At 48.1% G+C, this 21833-nt stretch overlaps 1 protein-coding gene across 1 annotated transcript; it reads right to left on the bottom strand.

Annotated features, from left to right (window-relative positions):
• Nucleotides 1–642: 642 nt before the first annotated feature.
• On the bottom strand, nucleotides 643–19833 carry LOC310827781 (cryptochrome DASH-like). The gene is made up of 14 exons (XM_083704226.1): nucleotides 19680–19833; nucleotides 18114–18286; nucleotides 14762–14855; nucleotides 13966–14096; nucleotides 13739–13887; nucleotides 12099–12187; nucleotides 9841–9914; nucleotides 8658–8747; nucleotides 8102–8181; nucleotides 6633–6692; nucleotides 4618–4775; nucleotides 3521–3640; nucleotides 2496–2672; nucleotides 643–1557 (listed from the first exon to the last, which is right to left on the bottom strand). The coding sequence occupies exons 1-14, from the start codon at nucleotides 19740–19742 to the stop codon at nucleotides 1447–1449; spliced, it is 1569 nt and encodes a 522-aa protein (XP_083560352.1). The 5' UTR covers nucleotides 19743–19833; the 3' UTR covers nucleotides 643–1446.
• Between the last annotated feature and the right edge of the window lie 2000 nt (nucleotides 19834–21833).

The following is a 21833-nucleotide window of genomic DNA, read 5'->3' as shown; positions in this document are numbered from 1 at the left end:
ATGAGCCTCCAAACCGGTTTCGCTTTTGGTGCCGGCTCAGCCGCGGGATGCATCCGTCCAGCAGATTGGAAGATTTTGAATAGATGCGCCTAGTGGTTAACGCTATGGGACGCGCGCTCCCACGAGAGGCAGGGATGGCCACGCCAAGCTAGACGGCTCTAAAATTGTTATTAGTTATTAAAATTTGAGTATTGTCCTTAGCCCAGAGCTTTCCAAACTGTGTCGATACAGCTGCAGTGTGTAGGTTTGTCGCGCGAACGCTCCCCACGTTCCTCCCGGGGATTGGAAAGGGGTTAGTTTAACCGACAATTTGCAAGTAAAACTGAATTACTGTGTTGTGAAATGATGCATGCAAAAAAAGCATGTCACCATCAGGAAAAGTTTGCAAAGCTCTGCCACAGCCCGAAGATTGCAACAAGAAAATAGAACACAAAATACAAAACAAAGACCAATAACCCTTTCTCTCCAACACACAGTTATTATTTATTAAATTTGATAGAGAGGGTGATCCATGGCTACTGAAAAAACCTCCCCACCCCATTGAACTCTGGGGCTGACTGCCCTGCCAGCAAGCTTCATGGCTTAGTTTGCAAAATGTTTATCAATGGTTGGTAAAAGAAAACGGAAACAAACTCAGGAAAATCTTGATGCTGAAAGCAAGTTTATTTGTCATGATCATTTTTTAATAGCCCAGACCATTTTTGCGGTAGAAAATAAACCCCATGCTAATATCGAAAACTATTTTCTGAACCCCACGCTTTCCCCCAAAGGTAGGACACCTAGCGAAAAAGAAGACTGCATTGCACAGTATTTAGCACAACTGATTTGTAACTCCTATGTGAGTGATAACTTTAGACTCCTCCAAACAACCTGTTTCTTCCATTATTCATACTGATTCGCTTGCACGACGTTTATGCAGGGGTTAGAATATATCCAGGCTTTATTGAGCAGTTGTTCTGCTTGCAGGGTGTTAGTACATCTTCCTGCTAATCCTTTTTTTCCTCCACATTTTTCACTGCATTTCCCTATCATTTTCCTAACTGCAAAAGTCTGTTTCTTTCTTAAAGCCGCTTTGTGGCACAAGGACGACTGAGCACTTTGATCTGTTTTAATTGTGCAGCCCTAAATTTCCCCAGAGTGCACTGGAATCCCTTCCCCGAATCAGTTGGAGGGACACCCTCGGTTTGTTTTACAAAGGGGTGGCCATATTAAGTTTGTCAGAATAGCAAGATTCCAGGGGAGGCCATATTTTCCGTTTGAGTAGCTTTTGCCTCTGCAAGCCTTCAAGTTACACACAAAGCTTTGCCCAAAAAACGTGGCCTACCACACCACAGGGTTCCCAGCCCCTGAAGGGCCAAAAAGGGCTACCAGCTATACCCAGTAGCAGAGGCCCATTGGGACCCTTCACCGCTGGGTCATTTTCCCAGGGAACCACAGCCCCTCTCCTCAGGACAAATCTTTGTTCCGAGAAAAATAAAAATCCACTCCTCTATCTTTGTGCTGCTTTGGGGTGTACGAAGGACCTTTCTTCCCCTTCAGAGCGGGACCTTGGCTGTTCTGCAAGAAAGAGGGAAATGGTCAGGAATTCTTATATTTATTACCATTATTATTATTATTTAATTTGGTTTCTTACCTGCCCTGCACCAGAAGGTCCCAGAGCATGTTACAGCAATGTAAAGCGGTTAATAGGACCTGGGAGACCAGGGTTCGAATCCCCACTCAGCCACAAAGCTTGAATCCACACTCAGCCACAAAGCTCACTGGATGAGAGCTTGGGCCATTCCCTGCCTCTCTGCCTAACCTACCCCAGAGGACCGTTGTGAATAAAAGGGCAGAACCGTGTATACAATACAATAATCTTTATTGTCATTGTCCCATACAGAACAACAAAATTGAAAAAAAGTACCTTAGACCCCTGACCATTAGGTTCAGTTGTGGCTGACTCTGGGGTTGTGGTGCTCATCTCGCTTTATTGGCTGAGGGAGCCGGTGTACAGCTTCCGGGTCATGTGGCCAGCATGACTAAGCCGCTTCAGGCGCACGGAAACGCCGTTTACCTTCCCGCTGGAGCGGTACCTATTTATCTACTTGCACTTTGACGTGCTTTCGAACTGCTAGGATGGCAGGAGCAGGGACCGAGCTACGGGAGCTCACCCTGTCAAGGGGATTTGAACCGCTGACCTTCTGATCGGCAAGCCCTTGGCTATGTGGTTTAACCCATGTCCCAAAGACTACCTTACACTGCATTTAAAACCAAAATCGCATATAGATAGAAACAGTACACCACTTGGTGCTCCTTGGAGCAAAAGGCGATATACAAATGTGAGAAATATTAAAAAATCAGGTAAAACAAATTGCAGTCCCTAGAATAGGGTGGGTCCCCAAAAGGTATCAAACCTCTTTTTAAAAGTTCATAGACTGCCCTTCATCCGAAGATCACAGGGCGATTTTCAGCTCTGCATAGGGCAAGGCAAGTAAGATTGACTTAGCACATACCGGTTTCTGGTTGATGTGCCTGCTCCACTCCCGGGCCATGACGACTGGCAGAGGATAGGTGGCCCCGAGGCTCACACCAGCCTGAGAAAGGGCAGCGGTGCTCAGGGCCCATGGGGTGTGTACGTCTCCTCCTTTTATGCCCTGCAATTCTGGAACCCACAGTCGGACGTAGTCTCCCTGCAGAGGCAAACAATTCAGTCTGGTCCTTGCCTGTTGCTGAGGCAAGGGTTGCAGCTCAGTGACAGAACACCTGCTCGGAAGGCAGAAGATCCCTGGTTCAATCTCTGGTGACTTTCTTTTTTTTAATTAATAATTTAAATTTTATCAGTATTTTCCACACAACAACAACACAAAAAATATCGAAAAATAACAATACACAAAAACCAACATACAAAAAAACCCCCCAAATCCGTATCTTACAAGTATGTACAGTAAGTTAGCTCCTTATAAAGCCAGCAAGGCTATCCGCCCCCAGTACGTTGGCAGCTATCAGAAATGCTCTATTTTATGCTCCTCTGTACTTACCACAAGAGAGCAGCCATACAGAGAAAAATATTCAGTATAAACATTCCTGGATTGCTCTGCGCCGGAGTGCAAACTGGCTAGGAAAGTGGAACCACGTATTTGAGTACTCTGCCCATTAAGTAAAACAAAGTGCTTCCTTGCAAATGGAAAGCTAGCCTTCCAGGGTTTTAACCCAGCCTTCTTCCTAAGATGCTGGCTTTTTCACTGTCAGTCTTACTTAAGAGATGCGAGGGGTTGGACTTAAGGCCTTTACTCGCTTCCAAAAAGATGCACTGCCACGGAGGTATTCCTGTTCTTCTTACCTACCCCTCCCCAGTTTTGCTGGGCCGTTTAAGAGAACACGCCTCTCACACACTTTAATGAAGAAAAACGGCTGGCCATACTAAATCCCCCCTATTACACCTGGTGGTATCCCATAAAGCCGGGCTACAGCCTAACGCAACAAAGGAAGCAGGATACTGTGTGGTGTTCAGTGTCAGGATTTCCCAACAAGCACCTACCTTGCTGTCGTAATCCAAGCCTTGTTTAATCATGTTGAATTTCCGGTTCTCCCTCGGATCATTGCCGACTCCAGCGCTGTACAACCAGTTGCCATAGTTGCTGCAGACATCATAATCCACCTTGAATTTAGGAAACACATAATCCACCTTGAAATTAGGAAATACATATATGTATGTGCATATATATCTATATGCTTTTGAATTCTGGTGCTGGAGGAGACTCTTGAGAGTCCCATGGACTGCAAGAAGAAGAAACCTCTCCATTCTCAAGGAAATCAGCCCTGAGTGCTCACTGGAAGGACAGATCCTGAAGCTGAGGCTCCAGTCCTTTGGCCACCTCATGAGAAGAGAAGACTCCCTGGAAAAGACCCTGATGTGGGGAAAGATGGAGGGCACAAGGAGAAGGGGACCACAGAGGACGAGATGGTTGGACAGTGTTCTCAAAGCTACCAGCATGAGTTTGACCAAACTGCAGGAGGCAGTGGAAGACAGGAGTGCCTGGCGTGCTCTGGTCCATGGGGTCACGAAGAGTCGGACACAACTAAACGACTAAACAACAACATATATATATCACAATGACTTGTTAAAAAAGGCTTGATAAGATATTTAGTGCAATCCTCTTCTGAGATGACTCCCAATTTGCTAAAGTTGCATTGACAATTCCAAGGGATTTTAGGAAGGTATCTTGACCTCTCAGCTGTGCATGACATGAACTGCTCAGCTGCGGATATATTTTACACAGTTCTTTGAAGAAAACATCCTCCGCCCCTGGCTTTACCCCAGTTGGGTGGCTACTGCTAGAGATAATTATCTTTATTAAGCCGTTTATAATATTCTAATAGATAAATAATAAAATACACCACACACCTATATCTCCACAGTGCCTGTGAGGCTGTGCACACTCTACAAAGACTCACGCATTGCATTATTCCTGCATTGCAGCGGATTGGACTAGATGACCGTCAGGGTCCCTTTTCCAACTCTACCATTCTATGACTCCTGGGAACTTATTCCAATCCTGCATACGTCTCAAAACCCAGGGTGAATTCCAGCAACCAGCTGGCCTTAAGATATAAACGAAGTTGCTCCCATCTTACCAGCAGGGACTCAAACCATTCGGCTCCCATCCTCCAGTCCAAACCCAAATCCTTGGTCAAGAAACTGGCCACGTTCTGGCGCCCTCTGTTTGACATGAAGCCCGTGGCAGCCAGCTCACGCATGTTGGCGTCGACAAAGGGAACCCCCGTTTTTCCATCTGCGGGAGCAAGAAGTCACACAGACACACACAGACACACCTTTGTACAGTGGTACCTCGGGTTACAGACGCTTCAGGTTACAGACTCCACTAACCCAGAAATAGTACCTCGGGTTAAGAACTTTGCTTCAGGATGAGAACAGAAATCATGCGCTGGCGGCGTGGCAGCAACGGGAGGCCCCATTAGCTAAAGTGGTACCTCAGGTTAAGAACAGTTTCAGGTTAAGAACAGACCTCCAGAATGAATTAGGTTCTTAGCCCAAGGTAAAGGTAAAGGTAAAGGGACCCCTGACCATTAGGTCCAGTCGTGGCCGACTCTGGGGTTGCGGCGCTCATCTCGTTTTATTGGCCGAGGGAGCCGGCGTACAGCTTCCGGGTCATGTGGCCAGCATGACTAAGCCGCTTCTGGCGAACTAGAGCAGTGCACGGAAACGCTGTTTACCTTCCTGCCAGAGTGGTACCTATTTATCTACTTGCACTTTGACGTGCTTTCGAATTGCTTGGTTGGCAGGAGCAGGGACCGAGCAACGGGAGCTCACCCTGTCACAGGGATTTGAACCGCCGACCTTCTGATTGGCAAGTCCTAGGCTCTGTGCTTTAACCCACAGCACCACCCGTGTCCCTGTATAAATACTGAGATACTGCTTCATTCTGCAAACAGAGAGGTGGGAAAGAGGGCTTTTGTGCTATAGTCCGGGCCTTAACATTTTGGTTTCCCCACCTACATAATCTGAACAAATCAGCACTTCAAATCTTACTTGACAGGTGATGGACCAGCCACCTGAGGACAGCAGGCTAGCTTGAGAGATGGAGGGTAGCCTAGCTTAAGGGGCTCAGGAGAAATGGGGGCACAAATGCCACCCACCTGCTGTTCTGCAGGCCAAGGCAGTTGCCTCACTCTGTGGTGGCTGGTGCCAATTGGGTCTGGTAGGGCCGGAGATAAGGAGGCCAATGGTGGGCGGAGCCACAGCCAACGGTGGGCGGAGCCAACTCAGGCTACAATAAACACTAGGCTTATTGCCTCAATTTTACTGGTAATAACACTGTTTTCTAACATTCTGTTTATACTGCAGTACCTGTTGTGCTATGGAAATGCAGTTTATACCACCAGGTCATGTTAAATTGTAAACTGCAGTAAATAACTGTATGACGGGAGGCTGCCTCAGATTCCATCATGCAGAATCGCAACGCAAACGTCCTGAGTTAACGGGGTTGCAAACAGGCTTTTTAATGCAGGCATAGGCAAACCCGAACCTCCAGATGTTTTTTGGGACTACAACTCCCTAACAGGACCAGTGGTCAGGGTTGATGGGAGCTGTAGTCCCAAAACATCTGGAGGGCCGAGTTTGCCTGTGCCTGTTTGAATGGAAACAAATCAACAAGGAAATGAACGCCGAGCTTCCTCTGTGTTCCCAGAAGTGGATTTTCCCATCTTCCTCCCTTCCTTTCTTCCTACATGGATTAAGGAGGAGGAAGTTGAGGGTCTGTGGCCACCCCCTGGACTGGTTGTATGTAAGAAGGCAGGCAGGTGTGGGGAGAGATGCCGGAGGTCAGGCAGAGGACCAGCCTGCATTGGTCTCACTCTGACCAACCTACCCTCTAATGGACCAAACTCCACTGGTTTCATTCTGCCTAATGGTAGGGCTGGCCAGGGCCGGCCCAAGACATTTAGGCACCCGAGGCGAACCACAAAACGGCACCTCCCTCTGCCAGTTGAGAGAGGGGAGTGAAAATTGGAATTAAAGGAGAAAGTGATTATCAGCATTGGAATGAGCAGGGTGGGCGACGGTGGAGGAGAAGCAGGCGATGGCAGAGGGGGCAGCAGGCAGATCTCTCGCCCCTCATTGGTTTACTGACCTTTCCAAGAGTCAAACAGTTTGGGGTCCTTCTTCCAGGGAACCTCTTTATCCTGGAGCCCTATGTGGGGAGGCAGGATTGGCTGGGCATTAGGGGGCATTGCCGGATAGCAAGGGGTTTCTATTCCAGAAGTAGCAGCTGGGATTTCCCATACAAGACTGCAGGTTGCCATCCAAAACCAAGAGCTACAAAGTATGCAGACGTACTTTTCTCAGACTAGGGTTCACATTTTTCTCCTGTATTTAGGGAATGTTCATCCATCCCCCCCCCCTTTTCTGGGGGCAGGTTCTTGAATAATTGCTGTTTAAAATGTGACCCAGCTTCCTCCAGTGTTACAAACCCTACAAAAACACATTTCTCTTCAAGCTGCACCCAGGCTGGACTTTATTGCCCAAGTTCAATAAAAAAAAGGGAAGAGGAACTTCTCCAGCGCTAAGGACCCAGTGCAGATAATAAACTACCGTATTTTTCGCTCTATAGGACACACCGGACCATAGGACGCACGGGACTATAGGAGGGGGAGAACAGGGGAAAAAAATTCTCCCCCTCTCTGCTCAGCACCCCTTCAGCGAAGCGGCAGGAGAAATGGAGCCCGTTCCATTTCTCCCCCCGCTTCGCTGAAGGGGCGCTGCACAGCTCTCCCTCTCTGCTGAAGCCAGGAGAGTCTTGCTCTCCCGGCTTCAGCAAAAGGAACCTGAAGCCTGCGGACCGCAGCGCGAGTTCCCGCTGCGCTCCAAAAGCTTCAGGCGGCTATCCCTGAAGCCTGGAGAGCAAGAGGGGTCGGTGCGCACCAACCCCTCTCGCTCTCCAGCCTTCAGCAAAAGCAACGCGAAGCCTCTGGAGCGCAGAGGGAGCGCTCCCTCTGCCCTTCGGAGGCTTCGTGTTGCTATCGCTGAAGCCAAGGAGCCTGCATTCGCTCCATAGGACATTTCCCCTTAATTTTTGGAGGGGTAAAAGTGCGTCCTATAGAGCGAAAAATACGGTACATCTTTGGCTACACATAACTGATATTGTTGAGTCAACAGCAGACTGGTAAAACCCAAGAACAGGACCCAATGGAGACAGATACATAGGCAGCCATGGGGCTGCACTGCAAAGCTTGCATTTTCTTGGGGGATTAAAACCATGGGGGTTTTAATTGCTCTTTTAACTGATAAGATCTGAATGAATTTGCCTAGGAATAAACAGGAAGGAAGCCTTCTTTCCTTGTGTTTGGATCAGGGATGAGGAACCTCTTCCATCCCGAAGGTAACCTTCCATCTTGGCCAAGCTTCTGAGAGGCCACATGCCCCTTGGTGGGAGGGGCCAGTTGCAGGAAGTGGGCGTGGCACAAGCAGAAGTGGGCGTGGCCACAAATGTGGCAGACGTCAGCCATCTGCGAGTCTGAGGTTTTTGTTTTTCATCCATGCAAGAAAGAAGCCTGGCTCCGATCCACCATCTTGACCGGAAAGGGCAATTCACCCGCTTACCTCTCACAAAGAAAATCCTCCTGCCGTATTTCAGGGCCACAAACCGGAAGTAATCCCTCCACACCAGTTCAAAAAGCACCCTGGGAGAGTAAATACACACAAACGCACACAGGTATTACAACCTCTTGCAATGCAGGACTCTCAGCTAAATAATTCCTGGCAGACAGCCATCCAACCTATAATAATAATTATAATTTTTTATTTATATGCTGCCCATCTGACTGTGTTGCCCAGCCACTATGAGCAGCTTCCGACAAATTATAAACGTTAAATTTTTTAACCTTTGTTTTAAAACATCTCGGGGGCATCTTGTATGAGGGTTTTCTTTAAAAGTGATTTTTCACTTCCCTCTCTGAACCTGCTCTATCCACATTCCGCACTGTCAGTTATCTCATTCCGTGACATCACAGAAACCCAGCCAATGGCTGCAGAGTGATGTATGTGTGTGTCTAAGAAAGAGAGGGAGGGGGAGAGGCAGGCAGAACGTGAACAAGAGGATAATTTTCTCTCTCCCGTGTTAATGTTTCCAAAGCAGGCCATGTCGTTCATATCCTACCAATAGGTACTCTGATTTGCTGTCCTCTCTTTTTCGTATTTCCGGATCTGCTCGTAAATATAGCGGGGCGAGATGCAGCCCAGAGCCAGCCTAGAAGACAAATCAAGGATGTCATGAGGGAATGTGATCTCTGAGGGTGGATGCCATCATTTAGGTGGTGGACCTGAATTCAGAACATCCACTGTTTGTTTAAATTGAGGCATAGCCCATCTTAAGTGCATAACAACAAGCTCGATTACCACCACCCACTCACATTGATTAAATCCCAGTTCATATTTAATTAAATGACATGAGCCAACAGTGTGACGCGGCAGCTAAAAAAGCCAATGCAATTCTGGCCTGCATCAATAGGAGTATAGCATCTAGATCAAGGGAAGTAATTGTGCCACTGTATTCTGCTCTGGTCAGACCTCACCTGGAGTACTGTGTCCAGTTCTGGGCACCACAGTTCAAGAAGGACACTGACAAACTGGAACGTGTCCAGAGGAGGGCAACCAAAATGGTCAAAGGCCTGGAAACGATGCCTTATGAGGAACGGCTAAGGGAGCTGGGCATGTTTAGCCTGGAGAAGAGGAGGTTAAGGGGTGATATGATAGCCATGTTCAAATATATAAAAGGATGTCACATAGAGGAGGGAGAAAGGTTGTTTTCTGCTGCTCCAGAGAAGCGGACACGGAGCAATGGTTCCAAACTACAAGAAAGAAGATTCCCCTTAAACATTAGGAAGAACTTTCTGACAGTAAGAGCTGTTTAACAGTGGAATTTGCTGCCAAGGAGTGTGGTGGAGTCTCCTTCTTTGGAGGTCTTTAAGCAGAGGCTAGACAACCATATGTCAGGAGTGCTCTGATGGTGTTTCCTGCTTGGCAGGGGGTTGGACTCGATGGCCCTTGTGGTCTCTTCCAACTCTATGATTCTATGATTCTAAATCAACTCTGAAAACCACAATTAGCATTCTATCACTTGCATATCACGTGGCTCTGAGCTGTGAGGTTATGCAAAGCAGACCTTCCCGTGGGCTTTCGTACAACATTGTCATGGATGCGGGCGAAAAAAGCATATCAATAGGCAATTGGGCTGCTCTTTGTCCAAAGCCGCATTGGAATGCACGTTGAGTGACGCCCACTGAGAAGGCGGATGTCGCTGAAACAGGATTACCCAATCCTAAGCGCATGAAGACATTTACCAGGGTGCAAACTTGGTCGAATAATCCACTCCAATCAATCCGTTCCGTGTCTCCTTGTACGAAGCGACTAGGTTCTGTGCAAATGGACGTACACGTCAGGCATTTACAAGGAAACATAAAAGTGCTTTAAAAACAGCAACACTTATTCTATAAATGCAAGAGATTGCAAATTGAGCAGTGTAGAACGAATCTATGAACATAACGTCTGAGACAGAGATTTCTACATCTAAGAGAGCCCTCTAGTGGCCAGGATCGGGAGTTATGTAGCCATGAAATGAATGAAGTGGGCAACTTGGAGGATTCCATTATTTATATGGGGGTGAGCAGGCAGGTTTGTGTAAATTAGATCGCCAGATAAAGAACCCTTAGCAAGCCATAAGGTCTTCAGTTAGCTAACTAATTAACCGAATAAATCTGCAGAAATGTGCAAGTTAATTAGCAACACTTCAATTTCAGGGAAAGCCTTCCCTGTTTGCTTTGTCCAGGCCAGGCCATCTTAGGAGAGGCATTCCTGCCTGTCTTGAGAAAAAAAGAGGGAGATACCTCTTCTAAGGAAGCACTTTCATATTGCCCTTATTAAATAAAATTCATTTTTAACATATACACAATTTGCAGCCTGATTAATTGGGTTGGGGGGGGTGTTGCGTGACTTTCAATCAATACAAAGATCTCAACGATTAAACAGGTAATCTCTGCGACATTTTCCATTTTAAAAATACCGGTAAATGACAAAACAGTAAAATGACAAGAATAAAACAAATAAAACAATTGCAGAACAAGGGTCCCTAAAATCTGTCAGTAAACAACACCGCAATTCACTAAATCAGAAGTGAAGAACTTCAGGCCTGGGGGGGGGGATAGAGAGTCCCTGAGTGCCACCATCTGGCCCTCAAAACTCTCCCCTGACCTCTACCTTCCACTGGCCCTGACTCATGCCTCAAGAGTTTTGGCCCCACTGAAATGTGTCCACGAATTCGGATCGTGCCTCTTGCTTGCCTACATGAAGGACAGAAGTGTGCATAGAAACTAGCCTGCTTTTCAAGCTAGTCTTCCTCTGTTGCCTCTGGCCCTCAGAAGATCGCCCAGAAGGGAATGCAGCCCTTGAGCTGAAAGGGGCTCCGCAATCCCTGACTAAAGGTTACGCTCCATGTGTGCATGCGTACACACACACCCTGGCGGTGGAGACATAGGCGCCGACTCCATGGGGCCTGAGGCTCTGCCCCCCCAATAATTTAAGAAAATTATTAGTTATATTATGCTTTGTAAAATCACAAAATTATGTTGGTATTTTTTATTTTCCTTGTTTGACGATAGTTACCTTTTAAAATACATTCAGTAATGAGTTAAAACAAAGCCACTCCCGATCTAGAGAGGGGGTGGGGTTGCGGGCTCTCGACCCATCAACAATCTCGCGGGGCTGGCGTCAGCCCCGCGAGAAGCGGGGATTCCCCTAGCTCATTAATATTCACCGCCCACGGCGGCAGCCAATCGGCTGCCGCAAAGGGCGGGCCCTCACAGGTTCACTTAAGGTCGGGGCAGCCCGGGGCTCGCCCCTTTCGTTCCCCCAGCAGCAGCGGTTTGGAGGTCTTGGGCCCCCCCAATATTTTTTATAAGTCGGTATGGGCCCCCGCCCCCCAATATTTTTTATAAGTCGGCGCCCCTGGGTGGAGAGACCAGATGGACGGATGAGCAGGTAAAGCTCTCTTGCACCGAGTCAGAACATTGTTCCATCTAGTCCAGGATTGTCTGCACGGGCTGGCAGCTCCTTTCCAGGGTTCCAGATCAGGACTGTTCTGCAACCTTGCTAACACAGACTTTTTAGCTAGAGATATTGGAGGCTAGGGAAGCGGGTGGCGCTGTGGTCTAAACCACAGAGCCTAGAGCTTGCCAATCAGAAGGTTGGTGGTTTGAATCCCCGCCAACCTAGCAGTTCAAAAGCACGTCAAAGTGCAAGTAGATAAAGAGGTACCGCTCTGGCGGGAAGGTAAGCGGTGTTTCCGTGCGCTGCTCTGGTTTGCCAGAAGCGGCTTAGTCATGCTGGCCACATGACCCGGAAGCTGTACGCCGGCTCCCTCGGCCAATAAAGCAAGATGAGCACCACAACCCCAGAGTCAGCCACGACTGGACCTAATGGTCAGGGGTCCCTTTACCTTTATTGGGGGCTAAGCCAGGCTGCCCCCCTCCCCGAACACAAAGCACTGTCTCTCCTCTCAAAACCAAAACAAGCCCTCTCCCAATTCTACAATTCTATGAATTACCGTGTCCCAGAAGTAATGCTGCAGCCTCATTAAGGCCTGTGTCTCTCCTCCGCCGCAAGGGAAGGCAGTGCGGGGATCGACTGACGGATCTGTCGAGGAAGGCGGAAGAATCAACTTGAGCAAAAAGGGGTGGGGGATTCCTGCCCTGAAAACACCCTCCAAATCCTGCCGTTAGGGGTGGGGCTGGCTATCCAGTTAAAGAAAGCAGGATTTGCAACAAAATGCTGCCGTTCTCCTGTTTAGATGGAGATGCTGTCGAGATGCGTCCAATGGAACGGGGGCAATTTGCAGGCCCCCAGCTGGCCCCAACCCACCGGCCAGCAGCCGGGCAAACTCCCGTCCTTTGGAACAGCATCAAACAGCGACTCACAGCTTCAGAAGCCTTCAGGAACTTGAGCACGCCTTAACCAGCAGAGTGAATAACCCGCAACAGAAGTGGTGAACAGAGGCATAGGTAAAGCATATTTACAAGCATAGTTCAGGACAGAGAAAAACATGTCTGCTCTCTTTCATGTCCCAGAGCAAGAAGCACTAAGCAAAAGCAATACGCAAACGGAAGTACCCAGCAAGCTGCGCTGGAATGTAAATAGACATGTGTGATGGCCTGGGATTCAGACTCTGAGGCTGAACCCGAGGAATCTCAGCCTGCACAGGAGTCCCCGCCTCTAGAACCAGCTGAGTCGGGGCTGGGGCTTGAACCTGTGCTGGATCCTCGGGTGCAGGCACCAGCTGAGTCTGCTCTGGCTCCTGAGGTGATGGAGGACCCATTGCCTGCAGGTGCTCCACTCTCAGCCCCCGTCAGGGGAAAGTGAGGTTGCCTCTGGGTCCGGTAACCCTCCAGCCTCTCCTGAGATGCAGAAGCTCAGGGCAGAGAGGCGGAGGGAACTAAGTTCCTGCAGGAGGAGTGCTCGCCTCCAGGCCAGGAGAGGTGAGTCACCTGTGGATCGGGGCCGCCCTATGCCTCGGGGCAGATAAAAGCCAGCCAGCTCCAGTCCCAGGTTGCAGGAGCAACATTGTTGGTAGCCTGTTCCTGTCTGCACCCTGTCCTGCTCTTCTGCCAGAGTTCCTGACCTCACCCGAATCCCTGCCTTGGACCCTGCTTCAGCTTTGACGGCCAGCCTCCATACCACACCCTCGACCTTGGCCTGGACTCGGACCTCGCCGCACGGTTAACCCTCGGGACCAGCACAACATGTGACATGCAACAATTCACATATCTGTTCCTCTTAGGGTAGAACGGAACATCAATATCCTAACATCTGCTGCCAGGGTGGGTGGGGGATGGAGAGATTTAGCTGTGATTCCTGCATTGGAGGGGGTCAGACTAGACAGGGTCATCTTTAGCATATGCGGCACCGGGGTGCAAAAAACTGCCCACTGCCCCCAATGAGCTTTTGTGCAGCTCATGCCACTGCGGGAGGAGAGCAATCCCAGCAGAGGCTTGGGAGGGAAGCTGCATGCCCACCAGCCACCTGGTGCCCCCCAGAATTTGGCGCCGAGGTGCCCCGCACCCCTTGAACCAAGGGTATAGACGGCCCTGAGACTAGAGGACCCTATGATTCTATATGATGTGCACAAGCAGTGCCTATTCCACCATAAACACCGGTGCAGTGAAAAATGCTGGGCGGAACCATCCCTACCTTGCATCCCAAAATCTTCCAGTTTGGGGATGTTCCCTTCTTCCACCCCTGGAGGCAACGGCTTCAGCTGAGTGGCCATTTGCAAAAGAGGCCGAACCTTCACCTGGGACTCCACGGCTTTCCGGAACTGGGTGTACACATCGGGCAACCTGCAAAACAGAGTCCCACTAACATATCAAGGGCTACAGGTTCCCAGTCACTACTATAAGGCTGGGGGCTTAGCTCACCTGGAAATGTGCTTGAAGGGCAGGTCGTCCCGGTGATAGAGCGTCGACCCCCAGAACCTCTGGGCCACCACCCCCTGCTCAGAGCACACCTGCAGCAGCCCCTTCTCCACATCCAGCTCTTCCTTTGTCGCCTAGAGCAAGCGGGAAGCAAAAGAGAGAGATTCTCCCATCTGTGCAACAACGGCAACAGCGAGCCAGCAATAAATCACACTGTGCATGTTGGAGGAAATAAGGATTTATTTTAGGTTTTTCATGTGTGCTAAAACTCAGTCTGGTTTTTTCCCCAGTTTAACCACATCAGTTAAGAAACATGGATACATATGCTATAATGTTATTGTTTTAGTTAAATAAATTGTTTCAATTGTTATTAAGGAAATGATTCTTTTTCTCCTTCCAATAAAGTACAGCAGAAAAGTTGTCCAAATATAAAGTTAACTCACAATAATTTCATAATTATCTATGTATTTCTAGTATAACCAAATTGGCAATTTTTGATATCACTGTAAAAGCTACTCTGAAAATTTATTATTCCCAAAAAGGAAACCTTCATATGGCTGTAAATATTAAGCTCATTCCAGCAAGAATGAGTCTTTCTGTAAAAAAAATTGATTTAAATCAAGTCTTACTGATTAGCGATTTAAATCGTGATTCTGGAACGGATTAAGATTGAGGACCAAGGGTACCACTGTATTCTGGTTGGGGGCTGATGGGAATTGGAGTCCCAAGGATATCTGGGGGGCCAGAGATACCCCATCACTGGTTTAATCTCTGAAAACGGTGGGAGATCTTTCCTTACCTCTTCGTGGAAGACCACAGCAGCCACGGAACCGAGCTGTGCAATAAGATCACAGACGACATCTTCCGGCTTCCCTTTTCGCACCACCAGATTACTACGGAGGAAGAACGGCCAGCAGAAAATTAGACAGCAGCATGATCCCACTGAAACCACGTGACCACATCTGAACTTAAGACATTGAATGCAGCACCGTACCACTTTAAACAGCCATGGCTTCTCCCAGGGAATTCTGGGAACTGTAGTTTGCTGGGACTGTTAAGAGTTGTCAGAAGACCCTGATTCCTCTCACAGAGCTACAATACCCAGAGTTCCCTAGGAAGAAGGGTTGATTGTTAGACCACAGCAGCTTCACCTGCAGACATTTTTTTTTTGTGTGTGTATGTCTGCATTTTATTTTTTTTAAGAAATATTTATTAAGGTTTTTCAGAACAAATCCAAATCAAAACAATACATCAAAATTAACAATCAAAAACAACACAGCAAAACAAAACAACAGAAACGAAAAATAAAAAAATTATTGCTTACTAACTAATTTTTTAACCCTCTTTCCTGACTTCCTCACATCTCCTTTTTCTGTGTTCCCCTTTACACAAATCAATTTTAGCAATTTCTTACCCTCTTTCCAATCTTATTCAATATTGTATGTTTCAACCTATTATGCATTCATTTTCCTTCTTTTTTAAGAAAAAACAAAAAGAAAATTTTATCACATGTTCTTTGTAATTTAACTTAGTCCTTTAAATCATTTGTTTAAACACAACATAATAGTGCTCTGGTCTTACCCCCTCTTTTCCACATCATTTTTGCATATTTCTTTTTACCAAACCCCTAGTGCCCTAATATTTTTGTATCTCACATCATTTTAACATTCAAACATTTTACAATGTTTTTGAAGATATTCTTTAAATTTCTTCCAGTCCTCTTCCACCGATTCTTCTCCCCGGTCTCGGATTCTGCCAGTCATTTCTGCTAGTTCCATGTAGTCAATCACTTGCATCTGCCATTCTTCCAAGGTGGGCAAATCTTGTGTCTTCCAGTACTTTGCGATGAGTATCCTTGCTGCGGTCGTTGCATACATAAAGAATGTTCTATCTTTCTTTAGCACCAATTGGCCGACCATGCCCAAGAGAAAGGCCTCTGGTTTCTTAAGGAAGGTATATTTAAATACCCTTTTCAGTTCATTATAGATCATTTCCCAGAAAGCCTTAATCTTTGGGCATGTCCACCAAAGGTGAAAGAATGTTCCCTCAGCTTCCTTACATTTCCAACATTTATTGTCAGGCAGGTGATAAATTTTTGCAAGCTTGACTGGGGTCATGTACCACCTATAGATCATTTTCATAGTATTTTCTCTTAAGGCATTACATGCCGTAAATTTCATATCAGTGGTCCACAACCTCTCCCAGTCAGTGAACATAATGTTATGACCAATGTCCTGTGCCCATTTAATCATGGCTGATTTAACTGTTTCATCCTGAGTATTCCATTTTAACAGCATGTTATACATTCTCGAAAGTATCTTGGTTTTAGGTTCTGGCAGTTCTGTTTCTAGTTTTGATTTTTCCACCTGGAAGCCTATTTTTTTATCCAAATTGAAGGCTTCTCTTATTTGATAATAATGTAACCAATCTCGCACTTTATCTTTTAGTTTCTCAAAACTCTGCAATTTCAATGTGTCTCGGTCTTGTTCTAGTATCTCCCAATATTTTGGCCATTTGGCCTCCATATTGAGTTTTTTCAAAGCCTTGGCCTCCATGGGTGATAGCCACCTTGGAGTCTTGTTTTCCAATAGATCTTTATATCTTGTCCAGACATTAAACAAGGTTTTTCTGACAATATGGTTTTTAAATGCTCTGTTAACTTTTACCTTGTCGTACCACAAATATGCATGCCACCCAAAAGCATTATTGTACCCTTCCAAATCCAAAATGTCAGTGTTCTCAAGAAGTAGCCAGTCTTTCAACCAGCAGAATGCTGCTGATTCATAATAAAGCTTCATGTCTGGCAGGGCAAACCCCCTTCTTTCTTTAACATCTGTCAATATTTTAAATTTTATTCTGGGCTTTTTGCCCTGCCAGACAAATTTAGAAATATCTCTTTGCCACCTCTTGAAACAATCCATCTTGTCCACAATCTGTAAAGTTTGAAACAAAAACAACATTTTTGGCAATACATTCATCTTTATAGCAGCAATCCGACCCAACAATGAAAGTTTCAATTTTGACCAAATTTCTAAATCTTTTTTAACTTCTGACCAACATTTCTCATAATTATCTTTAAATAAATTCAAATTTTTAGCCGTCATATTAATCCCTAGGTATTTCACTTTCTTTACCACAGTTAAGTCTGTCTCCTTCTGAAACCTTTGTTTTTCCATTGTTGTCAGATTCTTCTCTAAAACCTTAGTTTTTTGTTTGTTCAATTTAAATCCTGCCACATGACCAAATTCTTGAATCAATTCTGGCTCCTGTAATGTAAGAACCAAGTCATCTGCGAATGCCTTAAGTTTATATTGTTTAGCTCTGACCTCCATGCTGTGAAAAGCTTCATCAGTTAAATCCTGCAGATCAAATTACTGTTGCGAACGCAGGAGCGGAACAGGCTGCCTATCTCTCTGGTCTGCTGGCCACTGTACTAGAAACAGCATTTAGCGGATGAAGTGCAGCTGTGTCTGGAACGGAAAACTGCATCAAATGAAGTACAGTGGTACCTCGGTTTACGAACTTAACCCGTTCCGGAGGTCCGTTCTTAAACTGAAACCGTTCTTAAACTGAGGCACTCTTTCCCTAATAAGGCTTCCTGCCACCAGTGCCCTTCCACCGTTCGGCTTCCGTTCTTAGACCAAGGTAAAGTTCACAAACTGGGAAACCACTTCCGGTTTTGCAGAGTTTGTAAACTGAATAGTTCATAAACAGGGCTGCTTTTAAACCGAGGTACCACTGTATACGGGACGCGGGTGGCGCTGTGGGTTAAACCACAGAGCCTAGGACTTGCCGATCAGAAGGTCGGCGGTTCAAATCCCTGTGACGGGGTGAGCTCCCGTTGCTCAGTCCCTGCTCCTGCCAACCTAGCAGTTCGAAAGCATGTCAAAGTGCAAGTAGATAAATAGGTACCGCTCCTGCGGAAAGGTAAACGGCCTTTCCGTGTGCTGCTCTGGTTCGCCAGAAGCGGCTTAGTCATGCTGGCCACATGACCCGGAAGCTGTACGCTGGCTCCCTCGGCCAGTAAAGCGAGATGAGCGCCGCAACCCCAGAGTCGGCCACGACTTGACCTAATGGTCAGGGGTCCCTTTTCCTTTAACACTGTATACAAAAACTGGTTTTGAAACTAGCACGGATGAGGCTGCACACACCTGCCCTTTTTCTTGAGCGTCTCCCTGAGATCTTCCACACTCTCCAGCAGAAACTTGAGGCGATAGGGGCCAGTCTTGGGGAACTGATAGTAATGGGTTTCCGCGTAGTGCCGGGCATCAAAGCAGTATAGTGGAATAACAAAGTCTGCGTTGCTGTGTGCCCAGTGGAGAACCTGCAGGGGCAGATGGGATTGGCGTCAGAAACACAGGAACACTCAGGCCCATTGGTCCATCTAGCTCAGTACTGTCAACACGGACTGGCGGCAGCTCTCGCCTTCCTCATTTAATCCCCACAACAACCCTGTGAGGTAGGGTGAGGATGGTGAGAAAGCAGTGGCTGGCCCAGGGTTACAAAGTGAGTGTGTGGTCCCGAGGGTTAACTGTGAGGCGAGGTCCGAGTCCAGTCTGAGGTTGAGGGTGCGGTATGGAGGCTGTCCGTCAAAGCTGAAGCGGGGTCCAAGGCAGGGAGTCGGGTGAGGTCAGGAACTCTGGCAGAATAGCAGGACAGGGTGCAGGCAAGAACAGACTACCAACAATGTTGCTCCTGCAACCTGGGACTGGGCTGGCCGGCTTTTATCTGCCCTGAGGCATAGGGCGGCCCCGGTCCACAGGTGACTCATCTCTCCTGGCCTGCAGGCGAGCACTCCTCCTGCAGGAACTTAGTTCCCTGTGCCTTTCTGCCCTAAGCCTCTACAGTTCAGGAGAGGCTGGAGGGTTACTGGACCCAGAGGCAACCTCACCTTCCCCTGACGGGGCTGAGAGTGGAGCACCTGCAGGCAATGGGTCCTCCATCACCCCAGGAGCCAGAGCAGACTCAGCTGGTGCCTGCACCTGAGGATCCAGCACAGGTGAGGACCCTTCAGGCTCAAGCCCCAGCCCCGGCTCAGCTGGTTCTGAAGGCGGGGACTCCTGTGCAGGCTGGGATTCCTCAAGTTCAGCCTCCGAGTCCCAATCCCAGGCCATCACAGTGAGCATCATGGCCAAGTGGGGATTTGCCCCCTGGTCTTCTAGGTCCTAGTGTGACACTCTAACCACTACACCGCACTGCCCAGCTAGCTGGCCTTCATATAAGGTGGCACCCTATGCTTCTGACTTCCGCAGATGAACACACCCACCCTAACCGGTTCCTCTTCAAAGATGCTTTTGCTCAGTGGAAACGCAGGGCTGACACCTCCTTTGTCCCTGCGCTTCTTAATAAGCCCCGCCCTGTTCCCTCCCCCACGCTGTTTGATAACTTAGCTCGTGACGTCACGGGGCTTCAAAAGCAGCACATGGGGGAGGCGGGGCTTCGAGCGCCAGCTGCAAAGTTACATAAACTTCGGAGCCGCGCTGTCTGCGTAAAAGCCGGACCGGCGAGGCTCTTGGAGAGGTCTTGCTCTGGCCGGCCCAGCGGGCCTCGCTGAAGGCCGCCGAGGGCCATTTCCCTCCCGGCTTCCCCCGGACCGAGATCCCCCTCCTAGACAACCCGTGTCTCTCCCAATTGCTTTGCTCTGGCGTTGTTGAAGGGGGAGTTTCCCCGCGATCTGCCGCTTGCCTGCGCCCAGGGCGCACCGTCCGAGCCCGTACCTCGTTATCGTGGTAGCGCAGGTCGTTCCGCAAAACGCACAGGGCTGTCCTCAGCGCGGCCATGGGGGCGATCGGAGCTTGCTGTAGCGCCCCGGCCTTCCACTGCGAGGGGGCGGGAGGTGCCCAAGCCCCGCCACCCACAGGGGAGGAGCCGCACCCGGCTTCTTTCCGCGGCGCACCCTTTGCAGGACTCCCTGGGGAGGCGCGGGGTGCCGTGTTTTAGCCGCGCGCCTGGCGCGTTCAGAGGCCAAAGCGGGGTTTGTGTAAAGGGTCTATTCCGGGGCAAAGGTCTGTGACCGCCGCCCCCGCCCCCGCCCCCGCCCATAGCAGAATGAGCATGAGGGTCCCCAAGCGCCGCAGGGATAACTTGCCCCTTTTATTGGCATCCGTCGGGAGACAATGGAAGGGTGCGTTTTTGGGCAGTGGCGGACCAACATTTCGGGGGGCCTTGAAGCTTGAGCTGTTATGGGGACTCCTTTTATCCTCAGTGGGGTTCCACGACAGATCACATTTTAAAAATATCTGCTGCATCTCGTAATTTGATTAGAATTGCTCTTCTGGGTTATCTCACCTGTTAACAGGTGTGAATAAAAAAAATCCAATGCCTTATATTTTCCAAGTTAAGAGTGGGTGAAAATTAGGGAGAATTTTATACATGCCTGATGCATCATTTAATGATGAAATTGGGCCTATCAGACCCAAAAATGTTAAGCAAAGTGGACTAAAGTCACTTCTGGCCCCTCATTTATTTAGTGCATTATCATCTGAAGACCTGAAGACCCTCACATTCGGCCAGTGTGGGAGATAAGGGGTGAAGGTAAAGGGACCCCTGACCATTAGATCCAGTCATGACCGACTCTGGAGTTGCGGTGCTCATCTCGCTTTATTGGCCGAGGGAGCCTGTGTACAGCTTCCGGGTTAAGTGGCCAGCATGACAAAGCCGCTTCTGTCGAACCAGAGCAGCGCACGGAAATGCCGTTTACCTTCCCGCTGGAGTGGTACATATTTATCTACTTGTGCTTTCGAACTGCTAGGTTGGCAGGAGCAGGGACCAAGCAACGGGAGCTCACCCTGTCGCGGGCATTCGAACCGCCAACCTTCTGATCAGCAAGTCCTAGGCTCTGTGGTTTAACCCACAGTGCCACCCGTGTCCCTAGATAAGCGTTAGGGCCAGCCAGATCTAGCTCCCTGGATTAAAGGATTCCAGGAATTGTGCTTGCACAACCAGAGTGTAAACAGAAAGGAGAGGGGTAACTTATGCTGCATTCACTGGTATGCAGACTGATGCTTCGGTGACTGCAGCTGGGATGCTTAAATAAGTTATGGAACCGTTTCCTCTCAAATTGTGTGCTGTCACCGGAAATAAATTGCCATTAGGGAAAGACTTCTGTGAGCTGAGATTACTCATCCTGCAGGGGTAGGTGCCTGCTGCAACTCTGCATGTTTCCCTGAAACACAGAGAACAGCCTCCACAAGACAGATAATTCACTCACACACGTTCCCCAAACAAACCTTTTTGAGGGGCTAAAGAGAACTGTGGCTCAGCTATCCAAAGCATGGCAGTTCAAAGAGCCTTTGGGATTTCAGAGCTTCCTTGATTTCCATTCCATTGTTCCTATAATTAAAATGTGCAGAGTAACTGTGTGACTCACCAGCTAGTCAGAGGCTGATTTGATTCATTCAAGCCGGCCTCGAGAGTCTATCGTTGCACAATGAAGTTTTATATTTAGTCATGTTTGGACATGGGAAACAATGTCCTACGCGGATACTTTCACATGCACGTTGGTATTTACCATCAAGTAATGTTGTTTAGTCGTTTAGTCGTGTCTGACTCTTCATGACCCCATGGACCAGAGCACGCCAGGCACTCCTGTCTTCCCATCAAGTGATCGCTGTCCCTTTTATCCTACAGCGATGGACAATGTTACAGAGTTGGTTGCACTGCGGAGCTAAACTAACACAGTCCGACAGCTATATGAAGCTTTTGTGTAACTCAGCCCTCCAGTTATGTCACTGGGCCTTCCCTATATTTACCGTACCTGTTTAAAAAAGCTTACCTGGGCCTTCCTATACTTAGATGCTTGAATAAGCCTACCTGATGTACCAACAGGAAGAAGATGGCAAGAACTGTCCCTCTCTCAAAAAGTATATTTG

The sequence above is a fragment of the Podarcis gaigeae genome (assembly GCF_964106915.1).
Source record: "Podarcis gaigeae genome assembly, chromosome: 12".
Taxonomy (NCBI): domain Eukaryota; kingdom Metazoa; phylum Chordata; class Lepidosauria; order Squamata; family Lacertidae; genus Podarcis; species Podarcis gaigeae.
Note: the sequence above shows the minus strand (reverse complement) of the source record. Positions and strands in the feature narration are given on the sequence as shown.